This window comes from Odocoileus virginianus, chromosome 9 (genome assembly GCF_023699985.2).
Source record: "Odocoileus virginianus isolate 20LAN1187 ecotype Illinois chromosome 9, Ovbor_1.2, whole genome shotgun sequence".
In the NCBI taxonomy this organism is placed as follows: Eukaryota; Metazoa; Chordata; class Mammalia; order Artiodactyla; family Cervidae; genus Odocoileus; species Odocoileus virginianus.
The window spans coordinates 68,086,900-68,106,521 of NC_069682.1; the positions used below are offsets into that span (position 1 = coordinate 68,086,900).

Consider the following 19,622-nt stretch of genomic DNA (forward strand, 5'->3'; position numbering starts at 1 on the left):
CTTTCTGCCGCCAGGTGGGGACTCAAGACCAGGTCTTCCAGGAGAGGTCGCACATGCGCACTCACGGGGGCGGGACCCCGCCTTCCCACGCTCTGCGTACGTCACTTCCGGCGCGAGCCGCCGGGCCGGCTGGGCAGGGAGTGCGGGTCGGTTTTGTGCGCGCTGCCGGACGAGGCTCCCGCCGCCGATTGACCCGCGCTCCGCCCCGTAGCCGGGCCGGTGAGTGCCCGTGAGCCCGTGTACCCCGGGAGAGCCCCTGAGAGGGAGGGATGACCGGAAGTGGGGCACCCGCGTAGAAAGAGACCCCAGGAAACAGGGACCCCTGGGGAAGGGGTGACAACCGGAAGTGGGGGGCCTCGAAGGGTTGTCGACGGGACGTGGGTCTCTGGGGTTCCAGGAACGGTGGATTCCTGACCTCTTCTTGGGGGAGGGTGGGGAGGAAGATGATGCTCGAAAAATGTTAGGCTCCAAGTGAGGATTCCCGGCTTCCCCGTAACAAATGGTGTTTGCACCCATCTATATGCCCACCCAACAATTCCTTCACCAGACTGACCGGGTCGTGCGCTGTATTCGATACCGCCAGGGCCCTGGAGATTAAACTGGAAGCTCTAGGTGCAGCGTGGAGCCCACTGTGGGGCTGGACACGTCTTTGCTCTGCTTCACGCGATGGGTACCCTTGGGCCCTTCCTCGCATCATCCACTGTTATTTACAGAGCACCGTCATGGTCCAAGCGCTGGGAGAGCAATGAATGTAAGAGGCAATTTTTCTGCTCCCATGAAATTCACATTCTAGTGAGCAGATTCCCCCCTTTGTAAAATAGTTAACAGTATTAGTGTTCTCACCAAATATTGTGAAGATTAAACGAGAGATGGATGCAAAATGCTAATCATAGTGCTCGATACATGGTAAAACATGCATGAACATATTATCTCTTGTCATCATTCCACTGAGCTAAATTTCATAAAGCAAGCAATTATGTTGTATGTTTCTGTGTGCACAGCACTGCTAAGCATAGTGCCTGCCACAGGTGATCAGTAATTATTTAATAAAAGAATGGATGGGTAAAACTTACTCAGAAGAGTTTCGGATAAACACACATGACACTGGACTGCAGTTTCTAAAAGAGAAATAGGAACCCAGTGCTGTGGAACACTGGAGTTACCCTGGAGAAGTCAAGGAAGGCTTCATAGAGGAGGTGACATTGAAGCTAGGCCTGGAAGGTGATGATTTGCCTGGTTGGAAACAAATGAGGGGAGGAAACTACAGACAGAGGTATCAGAAATGCATGAGGTGTTCATTAGTTTGATCATTAATTTGTTTTGACTGACATTTAATGTGCATTGAGAGGAGGAAAGGTGGGAGAGGGGCTGGAGAGGGACTTTAAGGCTAGGTCTGTAGTCCATGGACATTGCAGTCAGTTTTCTGGCTAAGAAATGGATTGGAATTACAGGCATCTGTTGGCAACTCCCAAGAAAACAGAGCCCAGGGTGGGTCCTGTGAACCATGATTGTTGATCTGTTCCTCACTCAGCATACCTCTGCCAAGCAGATTAAACTCACTCAACAAATATTTATGCAGCGCAGACAATGTGTCTGACACCCTGTTAAGTGCTGTGTTTAAGGTGATAAACAAGACAGTTGTGGATATTGCACACAAATTGCCTACAATTGCCACAGTGAGAGAGGTGCTATGTCACAGAGTTCCTGCAGGGGGCGCGGGGTGCTCCTAAACTGACGGAGTCAGAGAGATGTCTTCCCTGCTTCAAACGCGGTCATCCGTGACCTGGATTATTTCAGTAGCCTCTAAATGGTCTCTTTGCTGCTGTCCTCATCATCTTACAGTCATCCTCTTACATTCTCGAGACAACCCAGTGATCCTTTTAAAATCTAAATCCGATCATGTCACTCTACTCAAAACCCTCCAAAGTCAGAGTAACTAAGCTCTTACTGGCCTACAAAGCCCAGTACCATTTGGGACCCCACTTCCTCTCTAAATCCGTCTGCTAATATTCTCCGCCTTGTGCATTTGGCTCTTGCCATACTGGTCTCCTCCCTGTTCCTTGAAAAAGCCAGGCATGGTCCTGCCTCAGGCTTGGCACTTTCCTCCCCCCACAGACCTACATGGCTTGCTCCCTCATCTCCTTCATCTTTGCAGACATGTCATTTGATCAGGGTGAGGACTTCCCTGATCACCCTACTTAAAACTGCAACTCCTATCTCCAGGTACATCCACCCCCGCCCCCTTGCCTGCAACTCCCTGCCTGCTTTATTTCTCTGCATAGCCCTTATCATCTTTTTTCCCCCTTATCATCTTCTAGTAGACTATATAATTTATTTTGCTTATATTCTGTCTCCCTAATTAAAATGTAAGCTCAGTGAAGGCAGGAGTTTTTCTTTGCTCACTGCTATATCCCCCAGTGCCTGGTCAAGGGCCTGGTACCTATTAAGTGCTTGGTATCTGTTGAATGCATGAAGTGACATCTAATGGGGTGAATTGGTATTGGCCAGAGGCACTGGAGAGAAGCCTGCTAGTCAGAGAAAACAGGATGTGCAAAGACAAGAAAACCACCTTTGGGAGAAAGTGAAAGAAGCTGGGTAGGGCTGGAGGTTAGCACACAAGCGACATAGTGGGCAGACCTAAGATTTGGAGGAGGTGGCCTGGTCACTGTGGCTGCAGTGGCCTGTGGGGAAGACTGGCTATGCACAGAGGCCCCGAGATGACCCCTGCCTTCCTTGTTGAGCTCAGAGAGGGGGAAGAATGAGAGCGCATGGACAGAAGAGCTTGGGCTTCAGAATTGGGCAGCCTTGCTGGGACCTTATTCCTGGAATATCTAAGGCAGCTATGTTGTTTTGGGGTTTTTTTCCATTTAATAAGTGTGTTAGTTCAGCTTTTCTAAGAAGCAGACACTAGGGTGAGAATACAGATGGAAGAAATTTCATGGTGGCAACACATAAAAGGGAGAGGCAATTGGAGAAATCAGGGAGAGCTTCAGACAGCTATGTGAGCCTGGTCCCTGTGCAGGAGGTTTGGGCAAGAAGTCTTGGACTGCAGTAAAGATCCGGCCAGGCTGATAGGGGATCCTCAAGGTTAAGTTGCCTGTTTGAGAGTCCTACGTTTCACTCAGTCATTGGCTGGGTTCAGTCTGGAAAGTGTACATCCACTAGGTGGTGGATCCAGAGGGACAGCAGCTGGGACACCCATCAGTTACGTTCCACCCCCGCAGGAGATCTGATCAGTTTCACAGCCGCCATGCTAAGTCATGTGTGGGTATGGTAAAAAATTTAAGAGGGCAGTGAAGAATCTCCTTTTCTCCTCTTAAATGTTCAGTGTCTGGTTCTGTTCCTTAAAGGGAACCATGGTTAACAGTTTTCTTGTACTTTCTTCCAAAAATTTTAGGTGCATTCACATGTATTTTTTAAATATAAATACAAGTCTTTTTTCTCACACTGTCCTGCAACCTGTTTTTTTTCCTTAACATGTCAATTCATAAAGATCCATTTAATTCCTTTTCATTACTAAATAGTATTCTGTGCATATGGTAATATTATTTAACTAGTCTCCAACAAGAGGATGGAGGTAAAGTATTTTCAGTCTTTTGCCATTGCAGTTAATACTTGTAATGATCATCCATATTTTACACACACATATAAGTACATAGAAATGGAATGCTGAGCCAAAGCATATATTTTTTTAAATCAAAGTATAGTCAATTTATAATGTTTCAGGTATATAGCAGAGTGATACAGTTATGCATATGTATCTATTTTTCAGATTCTTTTCCAGTACAGGGTATTATACTGAATACAGTCTGTGTAGTCCTTGTTGATTATCTGTCTTACATATAGCAGTGTGTATCTCTTAATGACAGATTCCTCATTTATCCCTCCTGTCTTTCCCCCTTTGGTAACCATAAGCTGGTTTTCTATCTCTGTGAGTATATTTCTGTTTTGTAAATAAGTTCATCTGTGTCCCTTTTTTTTAGATTCCACATGTAAATGAAACCATATGACATCTGTAAGGGATGTGGTTTGGAATCTTGATAACTATTGACACACTGCCCTAGAGAGGCTATGCCAATTTATTCTCCCACAAACAACAGGCCCATCAGAATCCCTGTTTTGTATTTTTGCTAATCTGAGATTCAAAGGGGTTTTAGTTTCCATTTCTTTAATTACCAGTAAGGTCAAGCACCTGTTCATACCTCTGTGAGCAAGATGTGTGTGTGTGATGATCACACCTCTGAGCAAGGTATGTGTGTGTGATCATACCTCTGTGAGCAAGGGGTGTGTGTATGTGATGATCACACCTCTGTGATCAAGGGGGGTGTGTGTGTGTGATAGGTGCGTGTATCCTGCTGGAGCAAGGTGTGTGTGCGCGTGTGTGTGTGTGTTGAGGGGTGCTGGAGCAAAGTCTGTGTGTGTGATGAGGGGTGTGTGTATCCTGCTGGAGCTGCCCCGGGGCTGGGCTGGGCTGGACTGTGGTTCAGATACTCCTCCAGGAGAGAACCACTGCTCTGATTGTTTTGGCTTGACAACAGCATCGCTGCCCCCCTCCCTCACGCCCATCAGGGGTTTGGAGTGACCGATGCCAGTGCCGGGCTTTCTGGGCATCACGCAGGGCTTCTGTTTCGCAGGGATCCTGGGAGCTCATGTCAGAAGAAAGTGACTCGCTGAGAACCAGCCCTTCCGCGGCCTCGCTTTCGGAAAATGAGCTGCCGCCGCCTTCCGCCCCCGCCGGCTATGTGTGCTCGCTGACCGAGGAGCTGGTGGCCAAAGCCAGGGAGGAGCTGCAGGAGAAGCCGGAATGGAGGCTCCGCGACGTGCAGGCCCTGCGGGACATGGTGCGCAAGGAGTGCCCCCACTTGAGCACCTCGCTAGAGGACGCCTTCCTGCTGCGCTTCCTCCGCGCCCGCAAGTTTGATTACGACCGGGCCCTCCAGCTGCTCATCAACTACCACAGCTGCCGGAGAAGCTGGCCCGAAGTCTTCAACGACCTGCGGCCTTCTGCCTTGAAGGAGGTCCTGGCCTCCGGCTTCCTCACCGTCCTGCCGCACACCGACCCCAGGGGCTGCCCCGTCCTCTGCCTCCGCCCAGGTACCGCTCCCTGCGGGGGCGCGGGAGGGATGGGTGTGGGTACAGTGTGGGATGCCCCTGCCCAGGGCGCTGTGTGTGTGTCTGTGCGCGCGTGTGTCTTATTCCCTTTTCTCCCCTCCTGGCCTCAGTCAAGGCTCTTTTGACGGCAGGAGAACAGAACCCTGCTCTACTGACGTAAGACGAAGGGAGGATGTAGTCTGAGGAGCCGGGAGCACGGCAGCAGAGAGCTGAGGGAGCACGGTGCTCGCCCGCCCCGGGAGCTAGAGCCAGCATGCTTCCTGAGACCGCAGGAGCCGAGACCACCGTTCTCCCTGCCTCTGCCTCTGCCAGCCTGTGCGTCCCTCAGTGCCACGTTTCCTGCTGCCCTTTGCACACCTCAGCTTTCAGTCCGAGTACCGGCTTTTGGCCCCTCTCTACACCCCTCAGCTCCCAGGTTTAGCTGGCCGCCCAACTACGTTCCTTCACTGCAGATTCCAGATTTCTAGGGTTTGGAATCAGGTGAGCTGAGAAAGCAACCCTGATCCTCGGGTCTGAGCAGGGCTGCCGGGACACCCCCGCCCCCACCCTGTCAGCCCTTAGAGAGCAGGTGAGGTACAGATATCAGCGTCTGCCTGCCTCCTCTGACTTCTCCCCCCTCCCCTCTGCTTTTTGAAGTCAGTGAAAAGCTTCACTTCAGATGCACTTTTCCATCTCAGCAGTGCATGATGGTAAGTGAAACGCCTGACATTTCCTTGATGCAGAAGTTTGCAGTGGGGGTAGTTTTCTCCCTGCTCCCTCTCCCACCAAAGTATCAGAAATGTGAGAGAAGACTTCGGTTAACACAGAGACCGAGGGGTCCTAGAACTCAAGCATTCTGATTCTCCGTCTTCTTCCCCTTCTTCCCTGACCCTAAATACATAGTACACTCGGGAGAGTTCTCTGCTCTTCCCCCTGCCTCAATATTTTCCATCAGGGCCAAGCTGAGAACAAATGTGAAAGTAAGATGGCTCTGTTCTTCTTCCCAAACATACCAGGAACATGAGAACCTGCTGGCCACCCTTTCTGCTCCTGTGCAAATACTTCTTGAAGGGACAGCTGATGGGGAGTGGAAGCCTCCCTCTGCCTTGAGACCCCACATTACCATTTCCTTTAGTCATTTACCAAAGCTTGTTGGGATACCAGCCATATTCTCGTGAGCCTTTACTATATACCAGGCACAGTATTAACTGTTTTACCTGCTGTTTTAGGTGTTTTCCAAAATTAGGGGGTATTCATATTAAAACAGGGCTTCCCAGGTGACTCAGTGGTAAAGAATCTGCCTGCCAATGCAGGAGACACAGGTTCCACCCCTGGGTTTGGAAGATCCCCTGGAGGAGGAAACGGCAATCCAATCCAGTATTCTCTTCTGGAAAATTCCATGAACAGAGAAGCCTGGCAAGCTGCTGTCCATGGATTGCAAAGAACTGGACACAGCTGAGCAACAGAGCATGCGTGCATGCATTTTACAATAAACAATGTGGTGGAGCGGTCAGGGCACAAGGAAACCTAGAAACCAGCCAATGGGAGTTCTGCTGCTCCTCTGTACTCAACTCATATGAATATTACAGAACAGTCAGATGTTACCACACTGGTTTCGCCTCTTTGCTTGCATGGTTTCAACTCTTAGCTCCTGAGATGGATTTCTGCCCCCCATATATCTGGAGCAGATTTGAACACCTCCCCACCAACTCAACATTTTAGCAGGAGGCAGACAGATTTTATTCTCAGCTAGCTCCTCTGGTGGCTCAGCTGGTAAAGAATCTGCCTGCAATGTGGAAGACCTGGGTTCGATCCCTAGGTTGGGAAGATCCCCTGGAGAAGGGAACCGCTATCCACTCCAGTATTCTGGCCTGGAGAATTCCATGGATTGTATAGTTCATGGGGTCGCAAAGAGTCAGACACGACTGAACGACTTTCACTTCACTTCAGTGTGAAATAAATCTGGAAGGTGTCAGGTTTGCCTTTTTGTAAGTTCTTTTGAGACATATGTGATTGAAAAGGATGATAGCCAGCATGCAGAAGCAGGTTTAATTGGCAGCACTACCAAACAGCAAGCTGGCACAATTTTTGGACAAAGGTTTTTTTGTATAGAAATTTTGCACATGTCACAAATCTCATTGGGGACCATCCAGTGGAGTTTTATCTTTCTAAGAAAGAGACACACGTATCTTGGTGGGATTTTCTTGAGAATAGTAGTTAGCACTCAAAAGTTGTCATTCTCATCTTTTCCCCAAAGAGGAAAAGACTCCTCAATCATATGGGGAGCATTAAGGGAGCAACCAGCCTGGAAAGGGGAGTTTGTTCAAGCTACACCATTGGGAAACCATCTCCATCTCTGCTGTCTTGGTCTGGGCTTCATCCTCTGACTAGCTCTTGCCTCATGGGTCCCTGGGTCTCAGGCTCCCAGCCTCACCCACAGAGAGAAGAGAGATCTTCTCTTTCCAAAGGGCCCAGGTACCAGAATTGAGTCCCTGCGCTTCTGCTTGGCCTCACTTGGATTACTCACTGTGGCCAGGAGGATGCTATGCCCACACTGGCCAAGCCCACCTCTGGACCCAGGAGTGAAGTCACTTTACACACTCAGTCTGGCTAGTATGGGAAGAAGTGATTCCCCCCAAGGAAGATGAGGGTGGTCTTACGAAGATAAGGGCACTTATGATGGCAGAAGGCGCATATGTCCATTAAGGCAAGCATTATTATCCCATTCTACTTAGGAGGAGACGTAGGCCCAGATTGAGGAGAAAATTTGCCTAAAGTCACACAGCTAGGAAGATTCAAACCCCCAGGTGTGTCTGACTTCAGAGCTCACGATTTCATCTTCAACACTCAATTGCTTTTCCGTTTCAGAATGTGCTGCTATGTTTGGAGTCAAGAAGCATCAGCTCCCACTTAAAGATCTAAATAGTCATGCCAGTAGAATTCTTTTCCACTTTTAAGCAATGGTTTAGGAAGGAGATAAATCCTAGCCTGTCTGATTATGTGTTTGTATTCATTTCTGTAACATACTGTCCATCTTTTACGACCTTAGACAGGTGGATCCCAAGCAACTATCCAATTACAGAAAACATCCGAGCCGTATACCTGACATTGGAGAAACTCATTCAGTCTGAAGAAACCCAGGTGAATGGAATTGTAATTCTTGCAGACTACAAAGGAGTGAGCTTATCAAAGGCATCTCATTTTGGCCCTTTTATAGCCAAAAAGGTGATTGGCATCCTTCAGGTATGGCTCCTATGTGTCATGTGCCTGTCCTGTGGCTGTTTGTCTTTCCCAGGGCCCTGTCTATCTCCAATTCCACCTAATACACAAACCCCACCTCCCACGCCTCCCCACAGTCAGGACAATACAAAAGCACTATGGGAAGAAATGTAAAAGTCCAGTTCACCACTCATTCTCATCAAGGTCTCCAGTAATTACTGGGCAAAATCAACTTTAGGACAGGAGCCCAAAAACCAGAGAAATGCTTTCTGCTTTTTTTGTTTGGGGTTTTTTTTGGCCCAGAAGACAGAGAAATTCTCAACAAATGAAACTGAGACGTTTCTGCTGAGGTGATGGAGCCTCTTGTTTTTTCTGTAGAACCTGGGCACAGGGAACCCTGCTGGGCTGTTTTGGTCAGATGCTATTCACACCTCATGTTGTGCATTTCAGAACACAAGTCTCTGGGAACCATAAAGTTCCTCATGCATCCGCAGTGTGTGAGATGGTTTGCACATGCAAAGTGCTTGTTTTTTTTAATTGAAGTATATAGTTGATTTACAGTATTATGTTAGTTTAAGGTGTACAGCAGAATGACTCAGTATTTTTATAGATTATATGCCATTAAAAGTTATTACAAAATAACAGCTATACTTCCCTGTGCTGTCCAATATATCCTTGTTGCTGCAAAGCACACTTACAGTCATGGTAAGCCATTCAGTCCTTCAGAGAATCCTCTGAGATAGACAAGGTAAGAATTATCTTCCCTTGTTGATAGAAGTGGATACCTTCAGGATGTAGTCTGGCAGCCTGGACCCTCGTTCATCAGACCCAGTCAATGGGGTGCTGGCTCCTGTGAGCTGGGGGCACCAGTGATCCCATGATTCTCCCCCATCAAATTCCACAGTGTTTGAACCTCTCCTGCATACCAGGCTGATTATTTAAACATTTAAATGCCACTTCCAGTCATTATCAGAAATGTGAATTCTGGCATGGAGGTAATACTCAGGCTTCCCTTAGCTTCCACTCTTCTTTATTTCTGCCAGATATTGTGCAGATTCAAGTGTCAGGATAATGCGTTCAATCAGTGGTTCTCTAGTCCTTTAACATGGTCTGGGGGACAAAAAATGTTCCAGGGTTAAGTGTGTTTGGGAAATACAGCATAGCATGCCCTCTTTCGTGTGAATTTCAACATAAATATTTGCATACTGAAAGCCTGACTGGTCCTGCAGTTAAGGAAACCTGTTTGACTGTATTTAGTCTACTGTTTCTCAAACTCAGTTGCTTACCACAGAACCCTTTTTGCATCACAGGCTAGTAACAACCTGAGAAATACACGTTGGGTAATACTGATCTAAAAGGCCTGATATTTGTTAGATCCGTCCACACAGGCTCAGACTGCTTTTTTGCCCTAAGAAGGGTAGCTCTCCACCTGCTTGCCTAACCATTTCCTAAACCAGCTCTGGGTCCTTAGACAGACTCTTTTCCTGAGACCCACCTTCCTGTCTAGCCCTGACTTGGGCTGTCTTTGAAGAGACCAGGAGAATCAGACCAGACTGATGTTGGGGCTAAAAATGGGGAAGGCAGGCTGTGGTAACTGACGGTTTTCAGATTCTAACATCGGGATTCTAACATTCCCTTCCCTTCCCCCACAGGACGGTTTCCCCATTCGGATAAAAGCAGTCCATGTAGTGAATGAACCTCGAATATTTAAAGGTATTTTTGCCATCATAAAACCATTCCTGAAGGAGAAGATAGCAAACAGAGTAAGTGATGATCCTATCAACTTAAAGATACTTTCATTTTTTTTATGCTTCCTTATCTGTGACATCTCTAAATTCATTGCAACAACTATAAGCTTAGCTTATTTTTTTTTCTTTTTAAGGATTTACATATTTATTATTTTTTGTTTCACTGGGTCTTCATTGCTGTGCATGGTCTTCTCATTGCAGTGGCTTGTCTTGTTGCAGAGCACGGGCTCGACGCACGTGGGCTCCGTAGCTGTGGCTCCTGGGCTCTGGAGTGCTGGTTCTGTAGCTGGGGCGCACTTAGTTGCTCCACGGCACGTGGGATCTTCCCGGGTCAGGGATTGAGCCCGTGGCCTCTGCATTGGCAGGCAGATTCTTAACCACTAGACCACCGGAGAAGCCCAGTTTATTATTCTTGCCTGGGACTACTGAGTTGGAAAGTGCAGGGTTTCAGATAAAACAGATGAACAATCTTTTCTGTGAAGGGAAGATGAAATTAATGGGAAGATAATACTTGACTGTAGAGAGAGCAGACCCAGGGTTGTTTTTGTAGGAGCATCTCTGCTCTGTGATCATTTAGGCTTTTTAATATCCTGGCCTGGGCATTGTGAACTAACATCATATCTTATGTATGAAAGTGAAAATGAAATCGCTCAGTGGTGTCTGACTCTTTGGGACCCCATGGGCTGTAGCCTACCAGACTCCTCCGTCCACGGGATTCTCCAGGCAAGAATACTGGAGTGGGTTGCCATTTCCTTCTCTAGGGGATCTTCCTGACCCAGGGATCGAACCGAAGCCTCCCACCTTGCAGGCAGACACTTTACCTTCTGAGCCACCAGGGAAGCCCATTATATGTATGAAGATGAAGCAAAGGGTGGTCACTGGGTGGGGAGTTAAAAAGAGTTCTGGCAGTTTCTTACTGCAGCTCCTTGTGCTTTAAAATTATTGTTTGTGTGCTAGTGGCTTAGTCGTGTCCGACTCCTTGCAACCCTGTGGACTGTAGCCCACCAGGTTCCTCTATCCATGGGATTCTCCAGGCAAGAATACTGGAGTGGGTAGCCATTGCCTTCTCCAGGGGATCTTCCAGACCCAGGGCTCGAACCCAGGTCTCTTGCATTGCAGGCAGATTCTTTACCATCCAAGCTATAGAGAAGTCCCTATAGCTTAAATTGTTTAAGCCTTTCCATTTACTTAATTTGTTGTCTTACTGTGTGAAGTTTGTGGAGCAGTTCAAGGTTTATGAGATCTGTGAGTTTATAGTTTAATTTTTATGTTAGAAAAGATAGGTGACACTTTAAAAAGACAGTCTTGGTACTTTCCTGGTGGTCCAGGAATTAGGACTCTGAGCTTTCACTCCAAGGGACCTGGGTTCAATCCCTGGTTGGGGAGCTAAGATTCTGCAAGCCTCAAGCTATAGCCAAAAAAAATAAATAAATAAAAGACAGTCTTCCTCTGACCCTGAAGAGCCAGTGATCTTTTAAACTTTCCAAGGACCATGATTAAAATATGATGGGTGGTATTTTTCTCCTTCTTTCTTAGGCCTAGGCAAATGGTTATGGTTACTAACATACTCTTCAATTTTGTTCTTTCTTTCAAAGAGGAAATGTAGAATCTCATTTGTGAGGGAGGGAACTTGAAATCCGGATTACCAGGCCCTTTCCCCAAAGATTTTAACTCACTGGTTCAGGGGTAGAGCCCAGGAACCTGTGCTTTTAAGACTTCCTTAGGTGATTCTGATGCAGTTAAGATTGAGGACCTCTCAGTGGGGCCTCCCCCCTGGATTTGAACCCATGTTGCTTCCTGGAGCTACTGTTTGGAACCTGCTTGTACCAAAGCAGTCTTTGGACAAAGTCTTTTACATCTATGAAATGACCTTACTAATGTTCAATAATCTGTTCACTTGGTCCATTGTATGTTAATTCATTGACTCAGAAATATTTTTTGATCAGCTTTGTGCAGGTATGTTCTCAATGAATAAAACAGACAAAAATCTCTGCCTTTAAGAAGCTTACATTCTAGAGAGACAGACAGTGAGTTATGTCTGTTATCTAGTGCTAATGCTATGGAGAAAAATAAAGCAGAGAAAGGAGACAGCAGGTTCTGCAAGAAGGAAAGGAGTGGTAGTATTCTGTGGGATGATCAGAGGTGGTGTCATTGAGAAGTTGGCATTTGAGCGAAAACATGAATGCAATGAGGGAGTGAGCCTTACAGGGATCTGGGGGACTCTGAGTGGGGCGGGGAGAGGGGGAAGCAGCCCTGGCGGAGCAGCAGGGGGGTGTGGGAGGAATGGGAGGCAAAGGTGTAAGAGCCCAGACCGTGCGGGCCATCATGTGGACTGTGGCGTTTAGTCTGCGTGAGATGGGTGCACTGGAAGTCCGCACGTTTTAGAGGAGTGACTTGATCTGACTTATGTTGAAGAGCGCTTAGGTTGTGGTGGGACAAGGTGAGGGCGTAAGCAAAGAGCCGAGGAAGATGCTCTGAGAATCCAGGTAAGAAGGGATGATGACCTGGTCCCACTAGGGTAGCAGGGAAGTGTCAGAATTCTGGACATATTTTGAAGTACCAGCTAAGAGGATACAGGATACAAGGAAAAGAGGATGAAGGGTCCTCAAGCTTTTCGTGGCACTAGTAGAGCAGAGTTGGCATCAAGCGTTCCTTTATTCATTCAGCAGATGTGTGGTTGAGCGCCTCCCAGTAAAGGTTACTGATTAACCCAAGGACCTGTGTGCTTTCCTGTCATTCTCTGTAGTTTTTCCTTCACGGGTCTGACCTGAACTCTCTCCACACAAACCTTCCAAGAAACATCCTCCCCAGGGAATACGGGGGCACGGCTGGAGAGCTGGACATCACCGCCTGGAACGCGGTGCTGCTGGCCTCGGAGGAGGACTTCGTGAGGGAGTTCTGCCAGCCCGGCCCTCCCTGTGACAGCATCCTGGGCCAGGCCCTGCCACCCGAGGGGCTGAGCTCAGAGGTGCCCTGTGATGACTCCATGCGGGCTGTGAAATCACAGCTATACTCCTGCTACTAGCCAGTCCCCCGCGAACGGCACCATCTTTACAAGCTTTCCTTCTTTTCTTCGGAGAGGCCCAAGGAGGGTTCGAGGTGCCAGGGATTGTCTTGCTCCTTGGAACAGAACTGCAGCATGGAGGCAAAGCCTGGAGAGCTCTGAGCCACAGGGTGAGGCTTGCGTGGCTTGAACGACTCTGTGGAAGACATGGAGAAAGGCCGCCAGCAATTCTGAAACATTTGCAATCCCAGCGTGCAGCCACGAATGAGGAAGCCGTATCTGATTCTTACAGAGCTCAAAGCAAGAAAAATCAGGACCAACGTCACTTTGATCCCACATTCCAGGAGAAAACCCCGATTTGGCCAGGCAGTGCACTCCTGTGAGACAGTTTGGCCGAGCCTGCCAGGTAGCCACATGTGAGATGATGAGATTGTCTTCAAAGACAGACTACAGACCTCTCAGCTTGAAAGTCTGAGATCCATCACTGGGTCTGGAAAGCACCTTCACTGAATCATGCAAGAAGACAGAAGCAGCACCTCCTGATCAAACTCAGGAACCAGGGACCTTATGTACCTCTGGGGTTCATGGGCTGAATCTTGCAATAGAACCTTAAAGTTTTCCCGAACCCATAAAGCCTTAGTCCTGGTTCTCAAAAGAATCATACATGATCCTAGACGCACGTGATTTTATTCAACCAAGAAGCCTGGACACCAGTCCTGTGTAGCTAAAAGAATTCTGGCCTAAGAATTATGAGACCTGCGCCCCAACCTTAGATGTGTTTCTGTGGACACACGAGCCTCTGTGGGCCTCCAGCCTTCTCATCCGTAAAATGAGGCTGAATGAAGTGATGCTGAGGGCCCTTTTGTCTACTAATGGGCCTCTGTGATTTGGTTATTTATTGAATGTTAGACATTGGTTTTCTGCCTAGAAAGACCACTCTCTAGATACCAGTGGTTGGATTCTGTATTTTTGTGGTATGCATAGGCCTTCCCAAGAGGGATGCGTCATTGTTTTGGTCCTGTCTTTAAAGAAATGAGTGGATTCAGCAATACTCGTTTTCCTTTCACAGGGAGGGTTGAACTTGAAAATGATGGCCTTTGTGAAGGCAGATGAGATGCCCATGATCTTGGATGAATTCCTTCCATCTCTAAGACTCTGGCTTATATTTTAAACTTGGCGAGGTAAAGGGATAAATTAATTGGCATTTTTAAAATTTGGCCTCTGGAAATAAGGGCAAGTTATTCTGGGCCACCCCCACCACAACACACTTGAGTTTCTATCTCTTGTGTCCAGCCAGACTGAATGTTAATTCTGCATTTTAGCACTTTAGACCCTTCCTGTCAAGAACTTAGCCTTAGCCCAAGCATCAAATTAGGTGGTTCATCTGATGGCTTTTGACCTATTTCCTTTCATTCATTCCATGCAAATTGTGGTGTTAAAAAGTGACAGGTACCACGCATTGTGTGTGTTACCTTCTCTGTGCATTTGTTAGAGCAGCAGCAGGCAACCTGAATGACTCAGTTAGGACTAGAACAGTCCTCTGAAATGTCAAGGCCAATCAGTTGTTCATAAGCTGTTTCTCTCTGTAGCACTTTTTAAAATGTCTGGGGAAGTTGTTGGTGGAAGTGACTTACCTCATTCGTGCCAATTCTAGGAAGAACTGTTTTCACCATAGATACTAACCTTGGATGCTCTAAGGACCTGGCTGGGTGGGAGGTGTCAAAATACACACCCCTGGCTGCCTCTGGTCCCATCTAGACAATGCCATGACAGTGATGGTGTGACCGCCATTGCTGGAAAGGTCTAAATGGGACAAGTGGGATGGCTATAGTAATATGTTCAGAACCCAACTGCCTGGGAGAATTGGTCAGAGGTTTTCTTAGGTCCCAAAGAGGACAGAGACAGAAAAGTTAGACGTGAATCAGGCCCACCAAGTTTCCAGGGTTTGAACTGGCATTGCATTCCTGGCAAGCTGCCTTTGTCCACGTGTCTTAATGTGGGGATGGCCAAGCTCACCTCCAGAAATTTCTCAAAGACCAGGAAGGGTGTTGCCCATTTCCCAGACCTTCCCAGTTAGATCAGGGAGCTGTTTCACTCAGCTTCCGCAAGGAGTCAGAGCCAAGGGCTGTCTGCCTTCTGGAGCTGCTGTGTTTTATGCTGGCTCCAGGGAGAGCAAGTGGTACTGGCACCTCAGGAGGCTTGCTCCACGCTGTGAAAGCGGGACCTCCTTGGATGGAAACCGTGGCTGTCTCTGCCTGGCTTCTGTCTGCGGCTGCCTCAGCAGGGCAGGGGAGTGACCACAGGGGCACCCCTGGAGTTTCACTCGGCAGTGGGGGCACAGTGACAGAGCAAGTAACTGAACGCCAGGAGAACTGAGCGTATTCTTTAAGGGGAAAGTTCTGATTCATTTCAGACACCTGAAGATGAACGTTTCCTGCAATTCAGGGCTGTGTGCTGTAGGCAAGGGAAAGAAATAGTAAACCAGGAGACCCAAGTTCCAGCTTTACTTTGCCACTTGGCCTTGGTCAGCTGCTGAACATCCCTGAATGGTCCTATGATAAAGGGTGTCTACACTTGGGAGCCCTGAACCCTCTGTTCCTGGCATCAGAGGATTTGTTCTTCCCTGCCCACCCCCACCCCCGCCACCTGAATGACCCTTTAGGCAGTTTAGGTCTGAATGAACTGACACCTAACACGTCCAAATGAGTCTGTCAGCTTAGGTAATGGGTTGGGGGAGTTCTTCTTCCTCTTCTATACAGAATTCTGGAAAATTGTGCTTCTTCCTGGAATTCTGTTCTTTCACGGCCAGAGGCTGGGAGTAATCTACAGAAATAGCCAAAAGTGCAACAACCCTGGCCTCCTGTCTTGAGTTTCCTATTTTCTGTCGGCAAAAGTGGCCTCAGCTCCCTAGTACTTCACCCTGCTTTCACAGGGAGCAGCCTGTCCTTCAGTTCAGTTGCTCAATCGTGTCGGACTGTTTATGACCCCATGGACTGCAGCACACCAGGCTTCCCTGTCCTTCACCAACTCCCGAAGCTTGCTCAAACTCATGTCCATTGCGTCGGTGATGCCATCCAACCATCTCATCCTCTGTTGTCCCCTTCTCCCGCCTTCATTCTTTCCCAGCATCGGGGTCTTTTCCAAGGAGTCAGTTCTTCACATCAGGTGGCCGAAGTATTGGAGTTTCAATTTCAGCATCAGTCCTTCCAATGAATATTCAGGACTGATTTCCTTTATGATTGGCTGGTTTGATCTCCTTGCAGTCCAAGGGACTCTCAAGAGTCTTCTCCAACACCACAAAAACAAAAGCATCAATTCTTTGGTGCTCAGCTTTCTTTATAGTCCAACTCTCATATCCATACATATGGAAAAACCATAGCTTTGGCTAGACAGACCTTTGTTGGCAGAGTAATGTCTCTGCTTTTTAATATGCTGTCTAGGTTGGTCATAGCTTTTCTTCCAAGGAGCAAGTGTCTTTTAATTTCATGGCTGCAATCACCATCTGCAGTGATTTTGGAGCCCAAATAAAGTCTCTCTCCATTGTTTCCCCATCTGTTTGCCACGAAGTGATGGCACTGGATACCATGATCTTAGTTTTCTGAATGTTGAGTTTTAAGCCAACTTTTTCATTCTCCTCTTTCACTTTCATCAAGAGGCACTTTAGTTCTTTTTCGCTTTCTGCCATAAGGGTGGTGTCATCTGCATATCTGAGGCTATTATTTCTCCCGGCAATCTTGATTCCAGCTTCTGTTCATACAGCCCAGCATTTCACATGATGTACTCTGCATGTAAGTTAAATAAGCAGGGTGACAATATACAACCTTGACGTACTCCTTTCCCGATTTGGAACCAGTCTGTTGTTCCATGTCCAGTTCTAACTATTGCTTCTTGACCTACATACAGATTTCTCAGGAGGCAGGTAAGGTGGTCTGGTATTCTCATCTCTTTAAGAATTTTCCACAGTTTCTTGTGGTCCACACAGTCAAAGGCTTTGGCGTAGTCAATAAAGCAGATGTTTTTCTGGAACTCTCTTGCTTTTTCAATGATCCAGCGGGTGTTGGCAATTTGATCTCGGGTTCCTCTGCCTTTTCTAAATCTAGCTTGAACATCTGGAAGTTCATGATTCATATACTTTGAAGCCTGGCTTGGAGAATTTTGAGCATTACTTTGCTAACGTGTGAGATGAGTGCAATTGTGTGGTAGTTTAAACCTTCTTTGACATTGCCTTTCTTTGGGATTGGAATGAAAACAGACCTCTTTCAGTCCTGTGGCCACTGCTGAGTTTTCCAAATTTGCTGGCATATTGAGTGCAGCACTTTCACAGCATCATCTTTCAGGATTTGAAATAGCTCAACTGGAATTCCATCACCTCCACTAGCTTTGTTCATAGTGATGCTTCCTAAGGCCCACTTGACTTCACATTCCAGGATGTCTGGCTCTAGGTGAGTGATCACACCATCGTAGTTATCTGGCTCATGAAGATCTTTTTTGTATATTTCTCCTGTGTATTCTTGCCACCTCTTAATATCTTCTGCTTCTGTTAGGTCCATACCATTTCTGTCCTTTATTGTGCCCGTCATTGCATGAAATGTTCCCTTGGTATCTCTAATTTTCTTGAAGAGATCTCCAGTCTTTCCCATTCTGTTGTTTCCCCTTATTTCTTTGCATTGATCACTGAGGAAGGCTTTCTTATCTCTCCTTGCTGTTCTTTGGAGCTCTGCATTCAAATGGGTGTATCTTTCCTTTTCTCCTTTGTCTTTAGCTTCTCTTCTTTTCTCAGCTATTTGTAAGGCCTCCTCAGACAAACCATTTTGCCTTTTTGCATTTTTTTCTTGGGGATGGTCTTGATCATGCCTCCTGTACAGTATCACAAACCTGACATTGCTCAATGTCACGAGCCTATCCTTAGAGCTTTTACAAACACTTCAGTTCACAAGATACTACATTTTTACCAGAAAGAGAGTCAGGGTAATAAGAGATATTTTCCCTGAATTCCTGTGAGATGTTGAGTCTTTCAGAAATCTCCGTGGGTGGGCAGTTACTTTAAATGCCATCTGATCCTCAGATCAGTTATGGGGTCGCTTTTTCATTTGGGTAGCCAAAAGCTATGGTACTGTTGTGGCATTATCATAATACCTCATTTTAAGGTTTTCCTTTGAAACCACTTCTTTCATTTAGCAAGTAAAATGTCTGCTAAGCTAATGATGTTTGGCTGTCCTGTGGCATGACAGTCGTGGAGATCTCAAACAGAAAACATAGCAACTGTTCAGGAAAGATGTCTAGTCACACTGGACATCTGAAAAGTCACACTTTTCAGTACTGAGGTCTGTGAGTTTTGTAAACCTCGAATAAATTCCCTTTTGCTCTCCTGATGCAGAAATGGCTTGAAATGCAAGTAATAAATAATGTCGGAGTCATATTCTTCCTTCATAGTGCTTGCTCCATGCGAAGGCCCAGGGTGATTTGTGAATGGCCTTGCTAGTGACCGTTCTGCTCTTTGCCAATTAGCCACTTGTCCTTTCATCTCACTGGGCACCATGTTTAGTTGGGCAGTTAAGTAGCTGCCATCCACTGGGATTCTTGTGGATATGCCTTGACCTCAGGTGGGAACCTGTTACAAGTAAACTACTTGAAACTTCTCTGGGGCCAAGAGCCTCTCTCAATGACTCTGAAGGGGTTAGAGATGGACTAATTGTGACCAGATGGACTAATGTGCATCATTTCGGCCACTGGTTGCCTTCCTCACTTCAAACTGAAATTCAGTTTGGCTTCAAGTATAGGGACACGTGGTGGTGGATTCATCTACTTCAGTGTTTGTTTTGACCAAAAGTTTATTTTTCTAGTGCATTTTCTAAGTCAAAATGGTGAAAACATGTAATTTTAGTATGCATGACTGGGTCTTAAATAATAAAAAATCTCTGTAAGGCTGAGTGTGTGTGGAGTTTTTTTGTGACTATGGCAGTTTGGGTAAAGGTTCTAAGTGTTTAATTTTTCGTGGGCAGGGCTTCCAGCTGGTAAGGAATCCACCTGCAATGTGGGAGACTTGGGTTCGATCCCTGGGTTGGGAAGTTCCCCTGGAGGAGGGAAAGGCGACCCACTCCAGTATTCTGGCCTGGAGAACCCCATGGGCCGTATAGTCCATGGCGTTGCAAAGAGTTGGACACAACTGAGTGCCTTTCACTCTCACAGTGGCCGGGGAGAGCCTCTCCCCCGCTGAGGCCGGAAGGGGGCGCTGTGGCAGCACGTGCGTTTTCTAGGCAGCGGGCCGGCTGCCTCTGAAGATCAGGTGCGGTGAGGGGACACCAGTGTGAAGAAAGGAAGTGCAGCGAGATGTCCACAGTGATACAGAGGGCCACTCACCAGGCCCAGGTATACTTCCCAGACTGGCGCTGAGCCCCGAGAGCTAACAGTCCCTGAGTGCTCTTGTGGGCTGTGCATCCATCTTGTTAAGCGCTTCACGTACAAAATGTCATTTAATCTTCAAGCACCCTTAATGAAATAGTAGTATTGCCCCTGGGGGAGAAGTAAGGTACAGAAAAGCCACTTGTCCAAGGACACAC

At 47.2% G+C, this 19,622-nt stretch overlaps 1 protein-coding gene across 2 annotated transcripts; it reads left to right on the plus strand.

Moving 5' to 3' along the window:
* The first annotated feature begins 97 nt into the window (after nt 1-97).
* Nucleotides 98-18,992, plus strand: TTPAL (alpha tocopherol transfer protein like). Of its 2 annotated transcripts, XM_020911459.2 has the most exons (6): nt 98-219; nt 584-751; nt 4,635-5,094; nt 8,141-8,334; nt 9,963-10,073; nt 12,805-18,992. In XM_020911459.2, exons 2-6 carry the CDS (start codon nt 746-748, stop codon nt 13,081-13,083), a joined length of 1,050 nt encoding a protein of 349 aa, XP_020767118.1. In that variant the 5' UTR covers nt 98-219; nt 584-745; the 3' UTR covers nt 13,084-18,992. The 2 variants fall into 2 exon arrangements, with proteins under 2 accessions (XP_020767118.1, XP_020767119.1); XM_020911460.2 differs by lacking the exon at nt 584-751 and having other exon boundaries at nt 99-219.
* Nucleotides 18,993-19,622: the final 630 nt, after the last annotated feature.